At 41.2% G+C, this 20809-nt stretch overlaps 1 protein-coding gene across 6 annotated transcripts in view; it reads left to right on the top strand.

Moving 5' to 3' along the window:
* Window positions 1-20809, top strand: part of LOC109914772 (endonuclease V) — a 101070-nt gene that overhangs the window by 72433 nt on the left and 7828 nt on the right. For 3 of the 6 annotated variants that reach the window (XM_048610663.1, XM_048610664.1, XM_048610660.1), the window contains one exon: window positions 5929-6017. In XM_048610663.1, the coding sequence (XP_048466620.1) occupies window positions 5929-5979 (51 nt within the window). In that variant the 3' untranslated portion in view covers window positions 5980-6017. The other 3 variants (XM_048610661.1, XM_048610662.1, XM_020514383.2) reach the window with 3 other exon arrangements.

The following is a 20809-nucleotide window of genomic DNA, read 5'->3' as shown; positions in this document are numbered from 1 at the left end:
GCAGTTCTGTGTCGTGACATTGCCCTATACACAAGTGACATGAGGTACTACTTCACAAAGCAATGAGCATGCCACCAGAGACTGTTGTCACTGGTGCAAATTCATCATGTACATGTTGTAGGACTTCTCTATCTATGCAAAGTTAACTAAATGATAGTGGAGCCATTCACCAATCATGTTCCTTGAACTAAGGAAACACATAGTGGTATGTCACATTGATGTCAAACGAGAAATGTTCACAAGAGACAAGAGATAAACACTTTTAGAAGCATATATTGAACAGACATGCAACAACTATTTCAAAATGCAATAGAAACTGAAAGAACTGCAGATGCTGTAAATCAGGAACAAAAATAGAAGTTGCTGGAAAAGCACAGCAGGTCTGGCAGCATCTGTGAAGAAAAATCAGTGTTAACGTTTCGGGTCCGATGACCCTTCTTCAGAGCACAAAGTTCAATAGCATTGATTCACTTCCATTTAGCTTGCAACCTATGGTTCTTTGATGGAGAAGACAAGAAATCATCAGCTGATAATAAGACAAGCAATGTGGGTCACTCAGAGGTGTCTCCATTAAGCCTGGCATTAATTGAAGGGAGTTGAAGGGAATATTTATTGCAACTGGTCGTGAATTTCACAATCACAATAGGTCTGACTTTTCTGATGACCTTGAGCCTCATTATAAGTTATGTACTACTCACTTCAGTCAGTGCCATGATAATAGTGTTAAAGTGACTAGCAGAAGAGCTAAAGTGGACTAGCATTTTCTCTTGATGGCAGAGCTGTTAAATATTGTACAAGTCGTCAATAGTGGTTTCTGCAAGCAATTTTTTTTCATTTTACTTTTTACCATGATCTTTATTTGAACTTAAAGGGATCCAATGGTCAGAATGCACTAAACAGCCAAGTAGCTTAATCAAGTTGCCTACTATGTCACCCTTCCCATCCCATTATACTTACATCTACTTTATCACTAAAATTAGAAAACGCATGGATTGGCTGCCTACAAAGCAAACGTGCATTGTAAAAATAGTCATAAGCTGTGTTTTTTAAGCTTGTAAGTCAATTAATTCAGTCAACTTGGCATGTCAGTGGGACTCAGAGTAATTAAAACGAATTTTTGTAGCCAAAGTAAGAAGATTACTTTTCATTCGAATACCATGTACCAGTAATTTAATCAAATTATTTTTCTGCTAGGCCCGGATCTTACATCGATTTCTGTCTCACGCAGAATAAAACAGTTCAGTCCCTATACACCTGCATTCCCCATAGAGATGGCCTAAAGGCCCTCCCATTCTTCCTGTCCCGCAGACCCGACCAGTCCCCCTCCACTGACACCCTCATCCGCTTGGCCGAACTCGTCCTCACCCTCAACAACTTCTCTTTCAATTCCTCCCACTTCCTACAGATAAAGGGGGTGGCCATGGGTACCCGCATGGGCCCAAGCTATGCTTGCCTCTTTGTAGGTTACGTGGAACAATCCCTCTTCCGTACCTACACTGGCCCTAAACCCCACCTCTTCCCTCGTTACATTGATGACTGTATCGGCGCCGCCTCGTGCTCCCACGAGGAGCTCGAACAGTTCATCCACTTCACCAACACCTTCCACCCCAACCTTAAGTTCACCTGGACCATCTCTAATACCTCTCTCCCCTTCCCGGACCCCTCTGTCTCCATCTCGGGCAACCACCTGGAAACCGATATCCATTTCAAGCCCACTGACTCCCACAGCTACCTAGAATACACCTCCTCCCACCCACCTTCCTGCAAAAATGCCATTCCCTATTCCCAATTCCTTCGCCTCTGCCGTATCTGCTCCCAGGATGAGGCATTCCACTCCCGTACATCTCAGATGTCCTCGTTTTTCAAGGACCGCAACTTCCCCCCCTCAGTGGTCGAGAACACCCTCAACCGTGTCTCCCACATTTCCCGCAACTCATCCCTCACACCCCGTCCCTGCAATAACAACCAAAAAAGAATCCCCCTCGTCCTCGCGTACTACCCCACCAACCTCCAGATCCAATGCATCGTCCTCCGACACTTCCGCCATCTGCAATCCGACCCCACCACCAAAGACATCTTTCCCTCCCCACCCTTATCTGCTTTCCGGAGGGACCACTCTGTCCGTGACTCCCTTATCCGCTCCACACTCCCCTCCAGCCCCACCACACCCGGCACTTTTCCCTGCAACTGCAGGAAGTGCTGCACCTGCCCCTACACCTCCCCCCTCACCCCCATCCCAGGCCCCAAGAAGACTTTCCACATCAAGCAGGTGTTCACCTGCACATCTGCCAATGTGGTATACTGCATCCGCGGTACCTGTTGTGGCCTCCTCTACATCGGGGAAACCAAGCAGAGGCTCGGGGACCGCTTTGCAGAATACCTACGCTCGGTTCGCACTAAACAACTGCACCTCCCAGTCACGAACCATTTCAACTCCCCCTCCCATTCCTCAGATGACATGTCCATCCTGGGCCTCCTGCAGTGCCACAACGATGCCACCCGAAGGTTGCAGGAACAGCAACTCATATTCCGCTTGGGAACCCTGCAGCCCAATGGTATCAATGTGGATTTCACAAGCTTCAAAATCTCCCCTCCCACTACCGCATCCCAAAACCAGCCCAGCTCATCCCCGCCTCCCTAACCTGTTCTTCCTCCCACCTATCCCCTCCTCCCACCTCAAGCCGCACCCCCATCTCCTACCTACTAACCTCATCCCGCCCCCTTGACCTGTCCGTCCTCCCTGGACTGACCTATCCCCTCCCTAACTCCCCACCTACACTCATCTTTACTGGCTCCATCCCCGCCTCTTCGACCTGTCTGTTTCCTCTCCACCTATCTTCTCCTCTATCCATCTTCTATCCACCTCCCCCTCTCTCCCTATTTATTTCAGAACCCCCTTCAACTCCCCCATTTCTGATGAAGGGTCTAGGCCCGAAACGTCAGCCTTTCTGCTCCTATGATGCTGCTTGGCCTGCTGTGTTCATCCAGCTCTGCACCTTGTTGTCTCAAAACATGAAATATGGTGTTTTTGAGTCTTACCCTTTGCTACTTTTAAGAGAGAATATAGAAACCAAGACATTCTGTTTAGAAGCACTTTTAACTGTGTTATCGCAGGTCTTGTATTTGTGACTCTTGTGTTTGATGTTGCCTTTTCTGCTACTCGGATGCAAGTCTTGAGGCATCACTTTATGGATCTGTCAAGATAAGCATACTTAGGAGCTCACATGGGAGAGCGTGTATTACATCACAAGCCCGAAATTACACGACACCAGGTTATAGTCCAACAGGTTTATTTGAAATCCAAGCTTTCAGAGCCTCAGTCCTCCTTCAAGTGTTAGTGAGAGAGATAGTATCAGACACTAATTTATAAGTGAAAGACCAAAGGTTCACACCATTGATGAGGATATACTAAAGAAACCTAAGATGCTGTTAAATCTTTAATCAGTTAGAAGGTTTTAGTTAATTAATACGTATATGTAAATCCCCGAGTTCCTTTGAAATCATGGTCCTGAGAGAACTAAAGGTTTTATCAGTGTAAAGAAGAGGTGACATTTTAGGTCAGACAGTGCATGTTAGGTGTGAGGCCGTGTTTAGAATCTGCTTGTGTTTTGGTTTAGTGTCAGACTGGTTTTATTTCTAAAGTAGGAATTTATTAAAGACCATATTGACTGACTGTCTATAAATTGTGAGATTTTTGAACAAAATAAAATGTATCTGCAAATATAAATTCACCCCATAGATTCATGTGTGTGTGTGTGTGTGTGTTTGTTTGTTTGTGTGAGAGAGAGTGAGCGGGGAGAGACAGCATGTGTGGGTGAGGGGAGGAGAAAGTGTGTGTGGGAGGGGCAGAGAGAGAATGTGTGTGCGTGAGTGGGGAATAGAGAGTGTGTGTACGTGAGGCGGGGAGAGAGAGATTGTGGTCAAGTTCAAGGACAATCAGCCTCGGATCTTCGGGTAAACTTCCTCCAAGGCAGACTTTGGGATACACAACAACGCAGAGTTGCCGAGCAGGGGCAAGTTCGGTATCCATGAAGACGGCCTCAACCGGGATCTTGGGTTCATGTCACACTACAGCTGACCCCACCACTCAATACACTCACTCACTCACACACACACACACTCCCCCACACTGTCTCTCCCCCACCTCTCTCACGCACACACACATTCTCTCTCCCCCCCTCACTCACACACACACTCCCTCTCCCCACCTGACACACACACACACTCTTTCTCTCCCCCCTCACTCACAACACACACACTCTCTCCCCCCTCATGCACTCAGTGTCTTTCCCCCACCCATGCACGCACAATCTCTCTCTTCCCTCACTCACACTGACACGCATACTCTGTCCCCCACTTTCTCTCCCCCCCACAAACACACACACACACTCTCCCCCACGCGCGCGCACACACACACATGCACACGCACAATCTCTACCCCCACTCTCTCTCTCACACACAGACAAACACACATACACTCTCTCTCTCCCCCTCTTCACACACGCATTCTCTCTCCCCCACTCACGCACACACACTCTTTCTCTCCTCCCTCATACACATCCTCTGTTCCCCCCCCTCACTCTCTCTCTCTGTCACACAAACACACACATATACGCATGCATACACATGTGAGTCTATGGGGTGAATTTATATTTGCAGATACATTTTATTTTGTTCAAAAAGCACACAATTTATAGACAGTCAGTCAATGTGGCCTTTTATAAATTCCTACTTTAAAAATAAAACCAGCCTGACTCCAAACTAAAACATGAACAGAGTCTAAACAAGGCCTCACACCTAACATGCATTGTCTGACCTAAAATGTCACCTCTTCTTTACACTGATAAAACCTTTAGTTCTCTCAGGACCGTGACTTGAAAGGAATTCAAGGATTTACATATACATATTAATCAATTAAAACCTTCTAACTGATTAAAGATTTAACAGCATTTTAGGTTTGTTTAGTACTTCCTCATCAATGGTGTGAACCTTTGGTCTTTTACTTATAAATTAGGATCTGATACTACTTCTCTCACTAACACTTGAAGAAGGACTGAGGCTCCGAAAGCTTGTGATTTCAAATAAACCTGTTGGACTATAACCTGGTGTCATGTGGCTTCTGACTTTGTCCACCCCAGTCCAACACCGGCACCTCCACATCATTACATCACAAGCCACGTGCACGGACTGTGTTTGTTATACCTATTCATACCAGTGAATAGCAAGCCTTTTCTACTTATAAGTTTTGAAGTTGAAATTTACTTTATAATGTTAAAATCGTATAATGGACTGTATGAGTTTTCATGTCTAATGAAGTAATAGTCCCATCACCCTTTTTCAAGACTGGAAATGTAATTACAGTCAAAGGGGAGTGGGCAGATTTGGCTCCTGAGTTTCAATGGCTCAAAGATTCTGGTGCAGGTATTATTAACACTTCTAATGTTTCCTACCCTGGTGAAGTATTGAACTTTGCTGCGGCAACCTTCTCACAGTCCGAGAGAGCTGGTAGTCATTGCCAGTGCCAACTGACTTGATATGGCATAAGTGATCCTTTTTGGTGGCTTTTCTGTCATAGCCATGCAGTCTCTCCTAGATTGTGTTTCACCCAAGAAAATTTACAAGTCAGACTCGGCAAACTCTCTCCTTTGTGCCTGTGTGTCATATCTTTCATTAGCTGCCACGTCCAGATTATTTTGTATCGGCGTTTTAGTAAAAGGGGCACAAAAAGTAATTGTGAGACAGCCAGTCACATTGGTAGACTGGGCAACGAACATGTTCGTATGTGACTGCTGCCTCCTGGCTATATTCTCATCCCCACGTGTCTCCATTTTATATGATTGCCACACAAATCATGACTGTCACAAATATGTCACTGAACTTGTCCCAGTAATTCTGGTGTAAATATTTTTCTTCTTCTTCTCATTTCAGGCTGACATAAGGTCCAGAGAATATATTCGGAAAAATGTTAACTTATCTTGACATTTAAGGAAGCAGCAGTCGTAAGCTAATATTAAAAGGTATGGAAATGTGATAAGTGGCCAGTAAGATTTACACTGAAATCTGGTCCCAGAATAGACTGCAGTAAGTAGGCACCTAAGGTCACGATGTGTAATGCAGCAGAAAGCATTGGATTATGATGCAAGCAAGAAAAAAAAGGATGAATTAATACATTTGATTAAAGTACTTAAATAAAAATTAGTTTTTTTAGCTGTACAACACATTTCACATCAACCAAAAGCAACTTTATCTTCGAATATTTACTTCATACAGAGAGGAGAGAAGAGAGAGCAGAATGAGAGAGCAGAATGAGAGGGCAGGAGTTAGGGTTAGGATAGGGGTGATGGGGCATAGCAAAAGATAAATTAAATAACTTTCCCTTGAAAAGTAAGTAAAATGTCTCCTGCAAGTCATTTTCAAAACTGCATTAAGCAAAGCAACTTAGGACCTTGGGCATCAGAACCAACAGGTATCTCGAAATCTCGAAGCAGATATAAGTGCTGTAACAAACACAGCCAATATAAGTCAAGGCCACTGTTACCTGGACAGAGGAAGAGACCAAGTATTCAACAGCGAAGCTGGATGCGTCTTCTCCATTAGAGGGTGAAATCAATGGGAGATGTCAGGCAGGTCACACAACAGGTGACATTGAATTATAGAATCCTTACAGTGTGGAAGCTGGCCATTCAGCCCATCGACTCCACAACGACATTTCAAACAGCATCCCACCCATACCCACATCCCTACCTTATCTCTGTAACCCTGCATTTACCATGGATAATCTGCCTGACCTGTACGTCCCTGAACACTGTTGGCAATTTAGCTTGGCCAATCCACATCTGCACATCTTTGGACTGTGGGAGGAAACCCGAGCACCCAGAGGAAACCCACGCAGACACAGGGAGAATGTGCAAACTCCACAATCGCCCAAGGATAAACACCGTGCTGCCCCATTGGGTATTAATGGAAATGCAGGTAGCAGTGATTGGACAGAATACCAAGGCATAATGTACCAAGGGCACAACCATGTTGTGCAAAATGCTATGAACACTCAGTGAACACCCCAAAGCCTTTCCTCACCTCCAAAGCACACATTTACAAGTATGACAGAATACACTCCACTCTCATGGATGGATGCAGTTACAGTAATAATAAAGCTCAGCGCTGTTCAGTACAAAGCAATCTGTTTGATAGACTGCCGGCCTCAAGCATCTACTCCATCTGTCTTTTTAAACTTGGCAGTAGTGTGAACTAACAACAGGAGAAATGAAGGCTACTTTGTACCTCCCAAACCTCTGACCTCCAATACTAAGAAGGATAAAGACACCAGGTGCTAGTTTCTTGTTATACACCATTGTCACCATTCCCTTACCAGGAAGGTAAGTAAGTTTTCCCTCTTAAAGGGCTTACCTCGAGCGTCAGCGGCCTTCATTTTTCAGCAGCAGGGGGAGAGGTGACAGTGAGGACCAGGGGGCTGCCGGGAATATATTTGGGCAGCGGGATTCTATAGTTAGGGGGATAGATAGTATCCTTTGCAAGCCGGATTGGGAGTCCCGCATGGTGTGTTGCCTGCCCGGTGCCAAGGTGCAGGACATCTCTGACCGGCTTGAAAGGATATTGGAGCGGGAGGGGGAGGATCCAGTTGTTGTGGTCCACGTTGGGACTAACAACACAGGCAAGGCTAGGATGGAGGACCTGTTTGGGGATTATCAAGCACTAGGAACGAAATTAAGGAACAGGTCCTCGAGGGTCATAATCTCCGGATTACTGCCCGAGCCGTGTGCAAATTGGCTTAGGGATAAGAAAATTAGGAAAGTAAACACGTGCCTAAGGGAGTGGTGTGGGAAAGAGGCGTTCCATTTCATGGGGCATTGGCATCAGTTTTGGAACCGGAGGGATCTGTACCGTGGGACGGTCTCCACCTGAACCGATCTGGAATCAGTGTTCTAGTGAAAAGGATAAATAAGGTGGTCACTAGAACTTTAAACTAGTGAGTTGGGGGGAGGGGAAAGGGAAAATGACGGGGAGTATGATGGTAAATAAAAAGGTAAGCAGCAGGTTAGCATGTGTGCAGGAGGGTTTAAGTTCAAGGCAGACTATGAAAGAAGCAAAAAGGAAGGATAACTCAGGAGATGTTATTAGAGATGTTGGAAATCATGAGGGTAAGAAAGCCAGCATAAAGGCACTTTATCTGAATGCTGGTAGCATTCGTAACAAGGTTGATGAGTTAATGGCACAAATCATCGAGAATGAATATGATTTGGTAGCCATTACGGAGACATGGTTACAGGATGGTCACGACTGGGAGTTAAATGTCCAAGGGTACCAGACTATTCGGAAGGACAGACAGGAAGGTAAGGGAGGTGGTGTAGCTCTGATATTCAAGGACGACATCAGGGCAGTGCTGAGAGATGATCTAGGTTCTATGGAGAATGAGATTGAATCCATTTAGGTGGAAATTAGAAATTCTAAGAGGTAAAAGTCACTGATAGGCGTAGTCTATAGGCCACCAAATAATAACATCACATTGGGGCGGGCAATAAACAAAGAAATAACTAATGCCTGTAAAAATGGTACGGCAATTATCATGGGGGATTTTAATCTACATGTAGATTGGTCGAACCAGCTCAGTCAGGGTAGCCTTGAGGAGGAGTTCGTTGAGTGTATCCGTGATAGTTTTCTTGAACAGTATGTAATGGAACCGACGAGGGAGCAAGCTATCCTAGATCTGGTCCTGAGTAATGAGACAGGAATAATTAATGACCTCATAGTTAGGGATCCTCTTGGAAGGAGTGATCATAGTATGAATTTAGAATACAGATGGAGAGTGTGAAGATAAAATCCAATACCAGGGTCCTGTGCTTGAACAAGGGCAACTACAATAGAATGAGGGAGGACTTGGCTAAAGTAGACTGGAAACAAAGATTTTATGGTGGGACAGTTGACGAGCAGTGGAGGACTTTCAAAGCAATTTTTCAAAGTGCTCAGCAAAAGTATATTCCAGTGAAAAGGAAGGACTGTAAGAAAAGGGGTAATCTGCCATGGGTGTCTAAAGAAATAAGGGAGGCTATCAAATTGAAAGAGAAGGCATACAAAGTGGCCAAAAACAGCATGAAACTAGAAGATTGGGAAAACTTTAAAGGTCAACAGAAAGCCACATAAAGAGCTACAAAGAAAAGTAAGATAGAACATGAAAAAAAACCAGCACAGAATATAAAGACAGATAGCAAAAGTTTCTATAAATATTTAAAACGAAAAAGAGTGGCTAAAGTAAACGTTGGCCCTTTAGAAGATGAGAAGGGGAATTTAGTTATGGGATATGATGAAATGGCCAAGGCATTGAACAGGTATTTTGTATCGGTCTTCACAGTGGAGGACACTAATAACATGCCAGTAATTGACAAAGAGACGAAGGTAGGTGAGGACCTGGAAACAATCATTATTACGGAAGAGGTTGTGTTGGGCAAGCTAATGGAGCTAAGGATTGATAAGTCTCCTGGCCCTGATGGAATGCATCCCAGGGTACTAAAAGAGATGGCAGGAGAAATAGCAGGTGCACTGGTGGTAATTTTCCAAAATTCGCTGGTCTCTGGGACAGTCCCAGCAGATTGGAAAACAGCAAATGTGACGCCACTGTTTAAAAAGGGAAGTGGACAAAAGATAGGGAATTATAGACCGGTTAGCTTAACCTCTGTAGTGGGGAAGATGTTTGAGTCTATTATCAAGGAAGAAATAGCAAAGCATCTTGATAGAAATTGTCCCGTTGGGCAGAAGCAGCATGGGTTCATGAAGGGCAGGTCATGCTTGACAAATCTTTTGGAATTCTATGAAGACATTACGAGCAAGGTGGACAATGGGGACCCAGTGGACGTGGTGTACCTAGATTTCCAAAAGGCCTTCGATAAGGTGCCGCACAAGAGGCTACTGCATAAGATAAGGATGCATGGCGTTAAGGGTAAAGTATTAGCATGGATAGAGGATTGGATGACTAACAGGAAGCAAAGAGTGGGGATAAATGAGTGCTATTCTAGCTGACAGTCAGTGACTAGTGGTGTGCCTCAGGGATTGGTGTTGGGACCACAATTATTTGCAATTTATATAGATGATTTGGGGTTGGGGACCACGTGAAGGGTGTCAAAGTTTGCAGATGACACTAAGATGAGTGGCAGAGCAAAGTGTGCAGAGGACTGTGAAACTTTGCAGAGGAAAGGTCTGGCAGATGGAATACAATGTAAATAAATGTGAAGTCATACATTTTGGTAGGAGTAATAGTAAAAAGGATTATTACTTGAATGGTAAAAAGTTGCAGCATGCTGCTATGCAGAGGGACCTGGGTGTCCTTGTGCATGAATCACAGAAGGTAGGTCTGCAGGTACAACAAGTAATTAGGAAGGCAAATGGAATTTTGTCCTTCATTGCTAAAGGGATTGAGATTAAAAGCAGAGAGGTTATGTTGCAGCTGTACAAGGTGCAGGTGAGGCCACACCTGGAATACTGTGTGCAGTTTTGGTCTCCTTACTTGAGAAAGGATGTACTGGCAGTGGAGGGGCTGCAAAGGAGGTTCACTAGTTTGATTCCGGAGTTGAGGGGGTTGGCTTATGAGGAGAGACTGAGTAGATTGGGATTATATTCATTGGAATTCAGAAGATTGAGGGAGGATCTTATAGAAACATATAAAATTACGAAGGGAATAGATAAGACAGAAGTAGAGAGGATGTTTCCACTGGCAGGTGAAGCTAGGACAAGAGGGCATAGCCTCAAGATTAGAGGGAGCAGATTTAGGACTGAATTGAGAAGGAATTTCTTCACCCAGAGGGTTGTTAATCTATGGAATTCCATGGCCAGTGAAGTAGTTGATGCTACTTCAGTAAACGTTTTTAAAGAGAAGGTAGATACTTTTTTGAACAATGAAGGAATTAAGGGATACGGTGAGAACGCGGGTAAGTGGATCTGAGTCCATGAAAAGATCAGCCATGATCTTATTGAATGGCGGAGCAGGCTCGAAGGGCCGGACGGCCTACTCCTGCTCCTAGTTCTTATGTTCTTATGTCAAGTAGACATACATTGCTGTTTCTTTATTGTCACTGGATCAAAATCCTGTATTTCTTTACCTGACAGCATTATCGGAGTACCTTTACCGTACATACTACAACAATTCAAGAAGGCTCACCACCAACTTTTCAAGGACAATCAGGGGCAGACAGTAAATGCTGTTCTTGCCAATGACACTTACATCCTGGGAATAACATAAAGGGTGAGGCAGTAACTGTGTAGAGATTGGACATTATATTTCAGACATGGATCCCATGTCAGAGCTGGAAGATGTCACAGTGATCAAGATTTAACAGGAAACAGATTCAGGGGAAGGGAAAATAAGTAGAATGACTTTTGTTATCATCATAGCTAACAGTACTACTGGGTAAGTCATGCCAGAATGAAAACTTTCATAGATCATATGTTTAATTGTTTTATTAGTTAACTTACTGATTGGTCGCTAAAATATATTCGCATGAGCCTGCAGATGTTCTCTCACAACAGAACATAACCTTTTTATTGAAAAGAAAGAAACCAATATCTGCACGTAAAATTTATATATTGTGTTTGGATAGGTCTTAACACAAATATTGACACAAAGTTTCAATTTGGTTGTACACTATCCATTACAGAAATTCAAAGCAGGAAAACTTGTACTCCCATCTCAGCTCTTTAGATCGACCTCTTCCGGGTACTTTTCTGTAGGCTTTGAAGACAATTTGATGATTCCTCTCAGAATCTGCTGTCATTAATTTTTCACAAATTTGAGAGCTTCAACTTTCTCACTACTAATAATAGAAATTTTCTATCCAAACTCTCCTGACTGGATACTTCACAAACTTAAAAGACACTGATCCTATAGCAACTGGTTTCCTTTAAATCAAACTGATCCATACTAAAACCTGCTGGGAGAGAAACTAAAAACTTGCTTCTTAATTCTTCTCAACTAAAAATTCTGGTGTTTTCTGAACTGAACTAAAAATAAAACTAATAGCTTAGTATGTTAAACCCGCTTGTCATAAACCCAAAACTGTAGATACATTATCCCATTAGTACTCCAGCACCTCTCCCAAGGCCTTGATGGAAGTCACATGCCTCCTAGCTACTGGTACATTTATGTCACTGTTCCAAAATGACTTTCTGACCTTTATTTAATATAAACCTACACAGTATTGAGCTAAGTCTCTCTCTTGGATTTTTTCACAAACAATCTAAATTCCAAAAATAATAATACATTTTACACTCTTTTCATCACATTTTTATTGGAAACAAAAAAAATGTAATCAGCAAGATTGGCAAGGAGAACAAGCAGAAAATCTCATTTAAAGGACTTTCCTGAAGCAACTAGAAAAAGTTAAAACTAAGTAAAAATAATGTGGAGGTGCCAGTGTTGGACTGGGGTTGACAAGGTCAGAAGTCACATAACACCAAGCTATAGTCCAACAGGTTTATTTGAAATCACAAGCTTTCAAAGTGCTGCTCCTTCGTCAGGTGAAGTGAAGAAAAGCACACAGGCACAGAATTTATAGGCAGAGAGAGCAATAGGCAGAATGATCAAAAGATCTTAAAAATGGTGTGAGTAAAGTGTCAACAGCTGAATATCAAGTGGAGGGATGACCTATAATCCGATTAATTGAGGCAGAGAGATAATTACAAAAAAATTAAAATAAGGCTGTGCTGGAGACAAACTAAACGGCTGGAATAAGATGGTGTAGAGCTGGATGAACACAGCAGGCCAAGCAGCATCAGAGGAGCAGGAAGGCTGACATTTCGGGCCTAGACCCTTCTTCAGAAATGGGGGAGAGGAAGGGGGTTCTGAAATAAATAGGGAGAGAGGGGGAGGCGGATAGAAGATGGATAGAGGAGAAGATAGGTGGAGAGGAGACAGACAGGTCAAAGAGGCGGGGATGGAGCCAGTAAAGGTGAGTGTAGGTGGGGAGGTAGGGAGGAGATAGGTCAGTCCAGGGAGGACGGACAGGTCAAGGAGGCGGGATGAGGTTAGTAGGTAGGAGATGGGAGTGGGGCTTGAGGTGGGAGGAGGGGATAGGTGGGAGGAAGGACAGGTTAGGGAGGCGGGGACAAACTGGGCTGGTTTTGGGATGCGGTAGGGGGAGGGGAGATTTTGAATCGGATTATAGGTCATCCCTCCACTTGCTGTTCAGCTGTTGACACTTTACTCACAGCGTTTTTAAGATCTTTTGATCATTCTGCCTAGGTTATCCCTTCACTTGTTATTCAGCTGTTGACACTTTACTCACACCGTCTGACACTGATGATCACCTGCAGAGACCTATTATTCAGCCTGTCGACACTTCACTCACACCATTTGTATGATCATTTGATCATTCTGCCTGTTGATCTCTCTGCCTATAAATTCTGTGCCTATTGATCTCTCTGCCTATAAATTCTGTGCCTGTGTGCTTTTCTTTGGAGCAGTGCTCCGAAAGCCTGTGATTTCAAATAAACCTGTTGAATTATAACCTGGTGTCGTGTAACTTCTGAAACTAAGTAATTGAACTTAATATAAAACAGAACCTACCATGTGGAACGCAAGTTGGCTGAATCAGTGAGATTCAGGCAAGAAGTGACACTCATAATATTAAAAACTCCTTTCACAGCACTACCAATACACATCACAGGCTGTCTAAGTACTATAGTGAATATTAATAGAAGCACATTTAAGATATAAGTTGTTGTTGTTGTTGATGTTGCATTCCATGTACTGCACTTAATATACAGTTCAGATCAGGAGCAATTTAATAACTCACTAGGAATTTCTTTTGTATAATATTATTTGTACATTTTTTCTTCCAACACAATGTAACATAATCACTAAAGTTAGGTATTTTTAAATACTGCTATGGGAAGAATTTTAAAGACTGAGAATAGAAGAGGTCCAAAGATCAATACAATAAAGTTTCTATAATCAATGCATTTCTATTATTAACAGTTGGAATTTCCTGATTAATTTCCCCTTCTGAGTATTGCACATGGCCTATCTCTAAGTGTAAAGTATTGTACCAAATAGAATCAAGTTAATTCCACCATTGCATAAAACATTTTCAGCAAAGACCACTTAATTCATGTTGTGGCTGCTTCTTGTAAATCCATTATATTCCACTCTGTCACTAATGTACTGTAATTTACTTCCTTACCAGACATTTTGTTTTTTTTGCACCTACGATTGTTAGTTTTCCAGACTACATTATTTTGGTTATTTCTCTGGCGTTTTGTAAAAATCAGAATTAGGTTTACAATATTCAGTTTCTCCTTCTAATTCATTTTTGACTCGAGGGAATCCGTATGTGTCTTTTTAAGCTATACCTAGTTTTCAATCTCCTCCACTATCTCCAGTTCCTTTTGCTTCTGTTTGAGTCGGTAAGGTTAGAAATTCTGTTTGAAACACATGGAGTCGAGTGCAGGATTGATCTTAGCTTCTGAATTCCAAAGGAAAGTTATTTAAAAGGTGTACCATCCCCCACCCTGGCTATTGCAAATCCTCCCACTTCTAAGTGTCCTTACTTCTTTTTCTCTGTGTTCATGAAATGTATACCAAGGATTTTTTTTGCTGGTTGTACTACTCTTCTTCTCTTGCCTAATTTTTTTTTCATTCTTGTCAAGTTGTATTTATTTTCTATTTCATATTTCTTTGAAATATAGTTTGTGTTTAACCACTTTGACTGCACATTGCTTTGTTGTTCTAATTTCCCACCAGTGTATGGTTCAATATATGCTTTTAAAATTCTTCCCGAATCTTTCCAATGTTTAGTCTAACTTCACAGTTCAGTTCCTCATTTATGAGGACAAATGTAAAGATACTTCGTCAAAAACCAGATGTTCTGTTACTTTGAGCAGAATCCTACAAAGGCTCGAACAACGTGGACTGTGGTTGTAAAGCCATCCATACAGGAATGTTGTACTTTCACACTAAACATTCAGCTTATGACTTCAATAATTGAAAATTTATCCTGCAATTTGATGAGATAACCATTGTATTTTGTTACATGTTTAGTGTTGATTCAGCTTTCATTTCTTTCACTTGAAGCTTTGTCATTTAATAATCTTTTGCATTTTTCAAAATTTATTTTTTACCTTTGATTTCCAACACAGACTGTAGCACAGATATACGAATGGGAATCTGGGATCATTTGGATAGCCCTTCTAACGAGCTGGCATAGACCTAATAGGCCAGATGTACGCCTACGCTATGATTCTATAAGATATCATTGTTTACACGGAGAACATAAGTAAAGGATGGTGAAGCTTAGATTCTGGTTCTACTGTTGGAATTTAATACAGTCTAGTACTAGTGGAAGGAACACCTAATAAGAAAATATTGAATTTCCTTTGCATTTGGATGCATACAAATTGGGTTTCCTTCAGAGCTTATCAAGTAAAATATTCTTTAAATTTTATTAAAGAATATTATACAGAAAAAGTTTGGAATATATTATCAATTGCATTCTCAAACTAAATTGAAGATTTCTCACCTTTTATAGTTTTTGGATGTGGTGTACAGAATTGACTTTACACTCTACTGTTAAAAGGTGATTAATGTACGTTGATGTAATGTCATATGTACATTGCAGATCACTCTAGGCTGGCAGTCTATCCCAGCTTTCCCTTGAAGAACATCTTATTGAAGAAGCTTCCACTAAATTATTGTTTTGATGCTTTTTTAAAGTCAATTGAGCTAGAATGCCTGAGTTCAAATCCCAACTTCTCCAGAGTTGTGTCATAACACATCTGAATAGATTTTTTTTTAAAAATTCAACATGGGAAAAACTCTATTGTTTCAACAGTCTGTAAGGGTCTGATCTGAATGGGCTGTGGCAGAACTGGAAGAGAAGTCCAGCAAGGCCCATCTCGATGTCAGGAGCAATACGTCATCTTTTATGCTTTTCACAAACAGCACAGTGATTTCCTTGCTAGACAAAATGAGTTGCCAACTGAGGACAGTTATTGCTTGTTAGAAGTTGTGTTGATGGCCCACCTCACTTCATTATATTCAACTTTATATCTTCCCAAACTCACCAAACAAGCTAAACCTCAAGAAAACTTGACAGGTTAGCCCAATCCTTTGATTCTGGCACAAGCTCATTCCATGCTCGGGTTAGTTAGGGTGCAGGTCCATACTAATATCGGTGTTCGAAGGGTACCTAAAGACCTGCTAGAAATACAAGGTGGCTCCTTGCTTCTCTACTGATCATGGAGTGTGGCCCAAGGTCCTGGTCCCTTATTCTTCCTTTAGATATTGGTTCCTTGATGCTGACCACTGTCGAAAGAGTCAAAAAGGAGATAAGTTTTTTTTAATGCATTGTGTTATTATGATCTTTTTAGATCACTACTTGAAAGGGTAATGGAAGCAGATTCAATTGTAACAATCAAGAAGGAGTTGAATAAATACTTGAAAAGAGCAGAGCAATGAGGAATGAGCAGGAGTGTGGGACTGATGAGATAGTTCAAAGGGGCCAACACACATACAGTGAGTGTCCTCCCTGTGTGCTGAATAACTCAAATATCAAATCACAGTTGGTCATAATGAATTCTCAATGGGACCCACAATGGCACATATCCTTCTTTTGGATCATGTTGATATGTCTGGACTTTTAGACAAACCTGGGATTGTCCCCAGACATGCCCACAGAACTGATGTCAGAGCATAAAGAATAGACTAAACAAATATCTCTGTCCTCCACTGGAACCTGCCGTACAGCCAAGAAAGGAGGAGCATCCAGATGAACCACATTCTACACCAGTGTCAGATCCAATTGCTCCCAGGATGCCTGGATGTCCTGTAAAACAGTAGAACTGACTTTGAACCAGCTCACAAAATTTCAAAGCTAAACCTCACCAGTCAAAAGTGAACGTTAGAAAATGGGAGCTGTGGAGTTACAACCTTAATTCTCAATTTAGCCCTATCTCACCCGCTTTACAGAATTCATGTAGCCTCTGGACAGTCCTTTTAAAAAATAAAGTTTAATAATCCTATGGCCTGAGTCTTTAGGGAGTAACACTCCTGGAATGTTGCTTTTACATTTACAATGTTCAGCTGTATTAGCGTATCAGCTCATATATGAGGACATGCAACATTGACGTTCCAGGCCTGTATCCAGTGATGATACGGCAACAGCATCAGAATGAATAGATCCACATTGCAATTCAACAATTCACAATTCCTGTTGCACTTCTCAAAAATAATAAAATTTAACAGAAGCAACATTTTCTCCACAATCTACACTATTATCTAAAATATTTGAAAGGATCCTGTGCTAATTCCTGGATTGAAAAGTGGTCTTTCCGTCCATTGCTGGATTTCTGACCGGACTATGTGTAGCCCTGTACTGAAGGCCAATGCACTATATAATCTTAATATATTTATTTCTATTTAAATACCTTTATCCCACAAATAAGCCTTTGACCCTAATAATCATATCTTTTATCTATGAATTACTATTGGCATTTGGGAGCATTATCAACAGTCCTTTAGAAAAATGATTACTAGATCTCACATGGTTGTGTTTCAGAATGCCTTACCTTCTTTTCTGGGGCTGCACCTGCCTTAGTACAGCTGTTTGTAAGCTCCTGGTATTTCCTGTGTATGTGTATTGATGTCAGGTGCAGTTAGGATCAAGCACAGTTTGATACACTCCATTTCGAGGAGTGCTGCACCAAATGAAAATCAGTGGCTTGAATGAGCTACTGAGAGGTGTTGTTGATTGTTGAACATTATCCCAGCAACTTCAAAATAAAAGAAAATTGGATCTTGAGTGAGTATTTAAGTCTTTTGAAAGCTTTCCTAGACTATATGAAGAAAAAGTACGGATGAAATAGGCCACCTAACGTTCCTCCCATTCTTATTTATTACGTTTTGTTTTGATTGGGGGTATGGATGGATTTCCCATTTCAAGGTGAACCGATCTTGTTTCAAAATTGAGCCATGCTAACACTATGAAGTCAGGGAAGGATTTGTGATGCCTTTCACAGTTGACATACCTTCTCCTTTCTGCCGTCCCCTGTAGAAAACACTGGTTGGTACAGCGCACCTACTGGAAAGCTGGGCTCACAAGCAAATTTGCTTAATTACATAAACTACGACCTTGCAAGGAAGAAGGAGGGTATACCAGAAATTGAGCGCAAAATCGACTGGAATAAGAGGCCTTCATATTTACCACGAGTCGGAGAGAGTATAATTAGAGACATTTAAAGATAGGTATCCTTTTGAATATAGTACCCAACCAACATTAACTTCTCCTGGCTAATACTTTTCATCCCTGTCCAATGTAATAATTTCAATTTAAAGAAGCAGAGCCATTCCTAGATGTACTTAAAGTCATCCCTATTAACTCAGCTAGTTGCAAAAAAAATCAAAAATGCCAGGATTCCATGTGCAGAAAACATATTCCTCAATTTTTATTTGTAGTGGTACAGATGTAAGATTACTTTGTACTGAAAGTACTCCCCCTAGGCTTTCCTTATCCTTTAATTTCTGGTATATAATCTAATTTATTTGCTATGTTTTCTGCAGTCACAAACCAGAAATCCATTTCAATCCTTCATTATTGTGTTTAAGCAATAAATAGGAATACTGAGAGCACTGTTCCCAGCTTTTCAGTGTCATCCTTATGATTACAGAAGTACTGCTTTCTAAAAATTTGCTGAATACACAAAACAACAGAACACTTGATTCTTCAGAGAGCTATATTTCAGAACATAATAAAGATAAAAAATTCAAATTTGGCATATTTCTGTTAATGTGCATGCCCCATTTGCTATCCAGCTTTTAAAGCAAATTTGAGATGCATGTACTAGATCTTGTTAATATGCTGGTAGAAATGATGTTGGAGTGATCCATAAATACAGCATAGCAGACGAAAGATTTAGTGTGTGTGATGAAATGCAGCTTAAGATAAGAACACTATTCAAAGCTTACGCTTGTGTGTTTTAAAACAAGAATCACAGATTAGTGTGTTCTTATTTGCTTCAGTGCACTGAAAATTTACAATTATACTTAATACTATGAGCCAGTCTGCTTGTGCTTTCACAGATAATTATGGCTATTCATGCATTGAGACAAGCAACCTCATTATTTTTATATAATTTAAAACCATATTTAAACAAGAGGTGACATGTGACACCCACGTCGAGAATGTTTAGGGAAATAAAATTCAGATTTGTTAGATTATTAACGTCAGCCAACTAAAAAGTATGGTAATATTGTGACATGTCCTGAACAAGTGTAAGCTTTCTTCATTTAGTGAGAGAGATTAAGTCTGAGAGGTAACATGTTCAAGGTTTAAAAAAAATCACAAATGCTAAAAGCCTTCAAAAAAAAGACAATGTCCATTCTGCTGTCATTGGCAGACTGAGTATGTGATTGGTCTGGAAATTAGAATAACAATGAGCTAGATTTTCTGTCCCATTAGAGTCCATTGCTGAAAAATGGCCATATCCAAGTATTAGGTTGAATATCTAGATCTGCTCTTGAAGAGTGGAGCGTGTTCAGCCTTTGATAACAGTAATTTTGCCTGGAAAGAGTTTGCCAATGGGGACACATGTTATACAGATCATATTGAGCAATTTATGACCTAACAGCATCTGGAGATCTGCTTTGCTCAAGGAAATAACACATGATTCCTGAACATTCCTGACATGACCACAGACTTTGCTTAGAATTAATGAAACTAATTATTACTTTTTGATGTTGTTAACATTATAACTTTCATTAGATATAATTCATGCATGGTTCAGGATGTGATGCAATGTTTCTGATTTAACCTCAGTCTTACTCCAAAGCCTCAGATTGACACTTATCGTCCTTCTGCTATGAAGCATGCAGTTTCACTTAGGATTAGGGCTTGTGGAATTGGAGTTAATATTTTAGCACAGATTGAGGATTGTTTTTACAACTATTTAAAAAGGAGAGTAGCTAAAGTAAATATTTGTCCATTGATGAGTGAGACATTGAACAACTCTTTTGTGTCTTATTAGTAGGGAGACACAAGTTACATACCAGAAAGTGAGTAACGAATGAACTGATAAGAGCAAGGAAATTAAGGTAATTAATATCAGCAAAGAAAAGATCATCACTGTCCACATGGTTTTATGAAAGGACATTTTGTTTAAAAGAGTTTTTAAGGATGTAAACAGTAAGGTAGATTAATAAAGATTAATAGACAAAACGAAGGCTCATGGAGTTGGGGATAATATATTAATAGGGATATACTATTGGTTAACAGACAGGACACAAAGAATCAGGTTTTGCTTCTTTGTTGCGTCATGGGAGATGACCATCCTAATTGTTCTTGAACTGAGTGGTTTGCTAGGCCTTCCTAGGGACAGGTAAGAATAAGCCATATTTCTGTGGATCTGGAGTCACATGAAGGCCAGATTGGGTAAGAACTGAAGATTTCTTTCCCTAAAGGACGTTAGTGTATCAGATGGGTTTTTACAACAATTAAACATCTTTCTTTTAGTCAGTACCATTGAGCTTGGGTTTATGTTCCAGACTTATTAATTGAATTTCAGTTCCACTAGCATGTTATACAGGGATTTGAACCCATGTCCTCAAAACAATATCCTGAGCCTTTGCATTTCTAGGCCTGTTTCATGACCACTAACACTCTATAAACAGGAAATTTTCAAGTTAGCAGTCTGTGACTGTTGAGTTGTAGAGCTGGATGAACACAGCAGGCCAAGCAGCATCAGAGGAGCAGGAAAGCTGACGTTTTGGGCCTAGACCCTTCTTCAGAATTTTTTTTTCTGAAGAAGGGTCTAG

The sequence above is a fragment of the Rhincodon typus genome, chromosome 23, assembly GCF_021869965.1.
Source record: "Rhincodon typus isolate 14 chromosome 23, sRhiTyp1.1, whole genome shotgun sequence".
In the NCBI taxonomy this organism is placed as follows: Eukaryota; Metazoa; Chordata; class Chondrichthyes; order Orectolobiformes; family Rhincodontidae; genus Rhincodon; species Rhincodon typus.
Note: the sequence above shows the minus strand (reverse complement) of the source record. Positions and strands in the feature narration are given on the sequence as shown.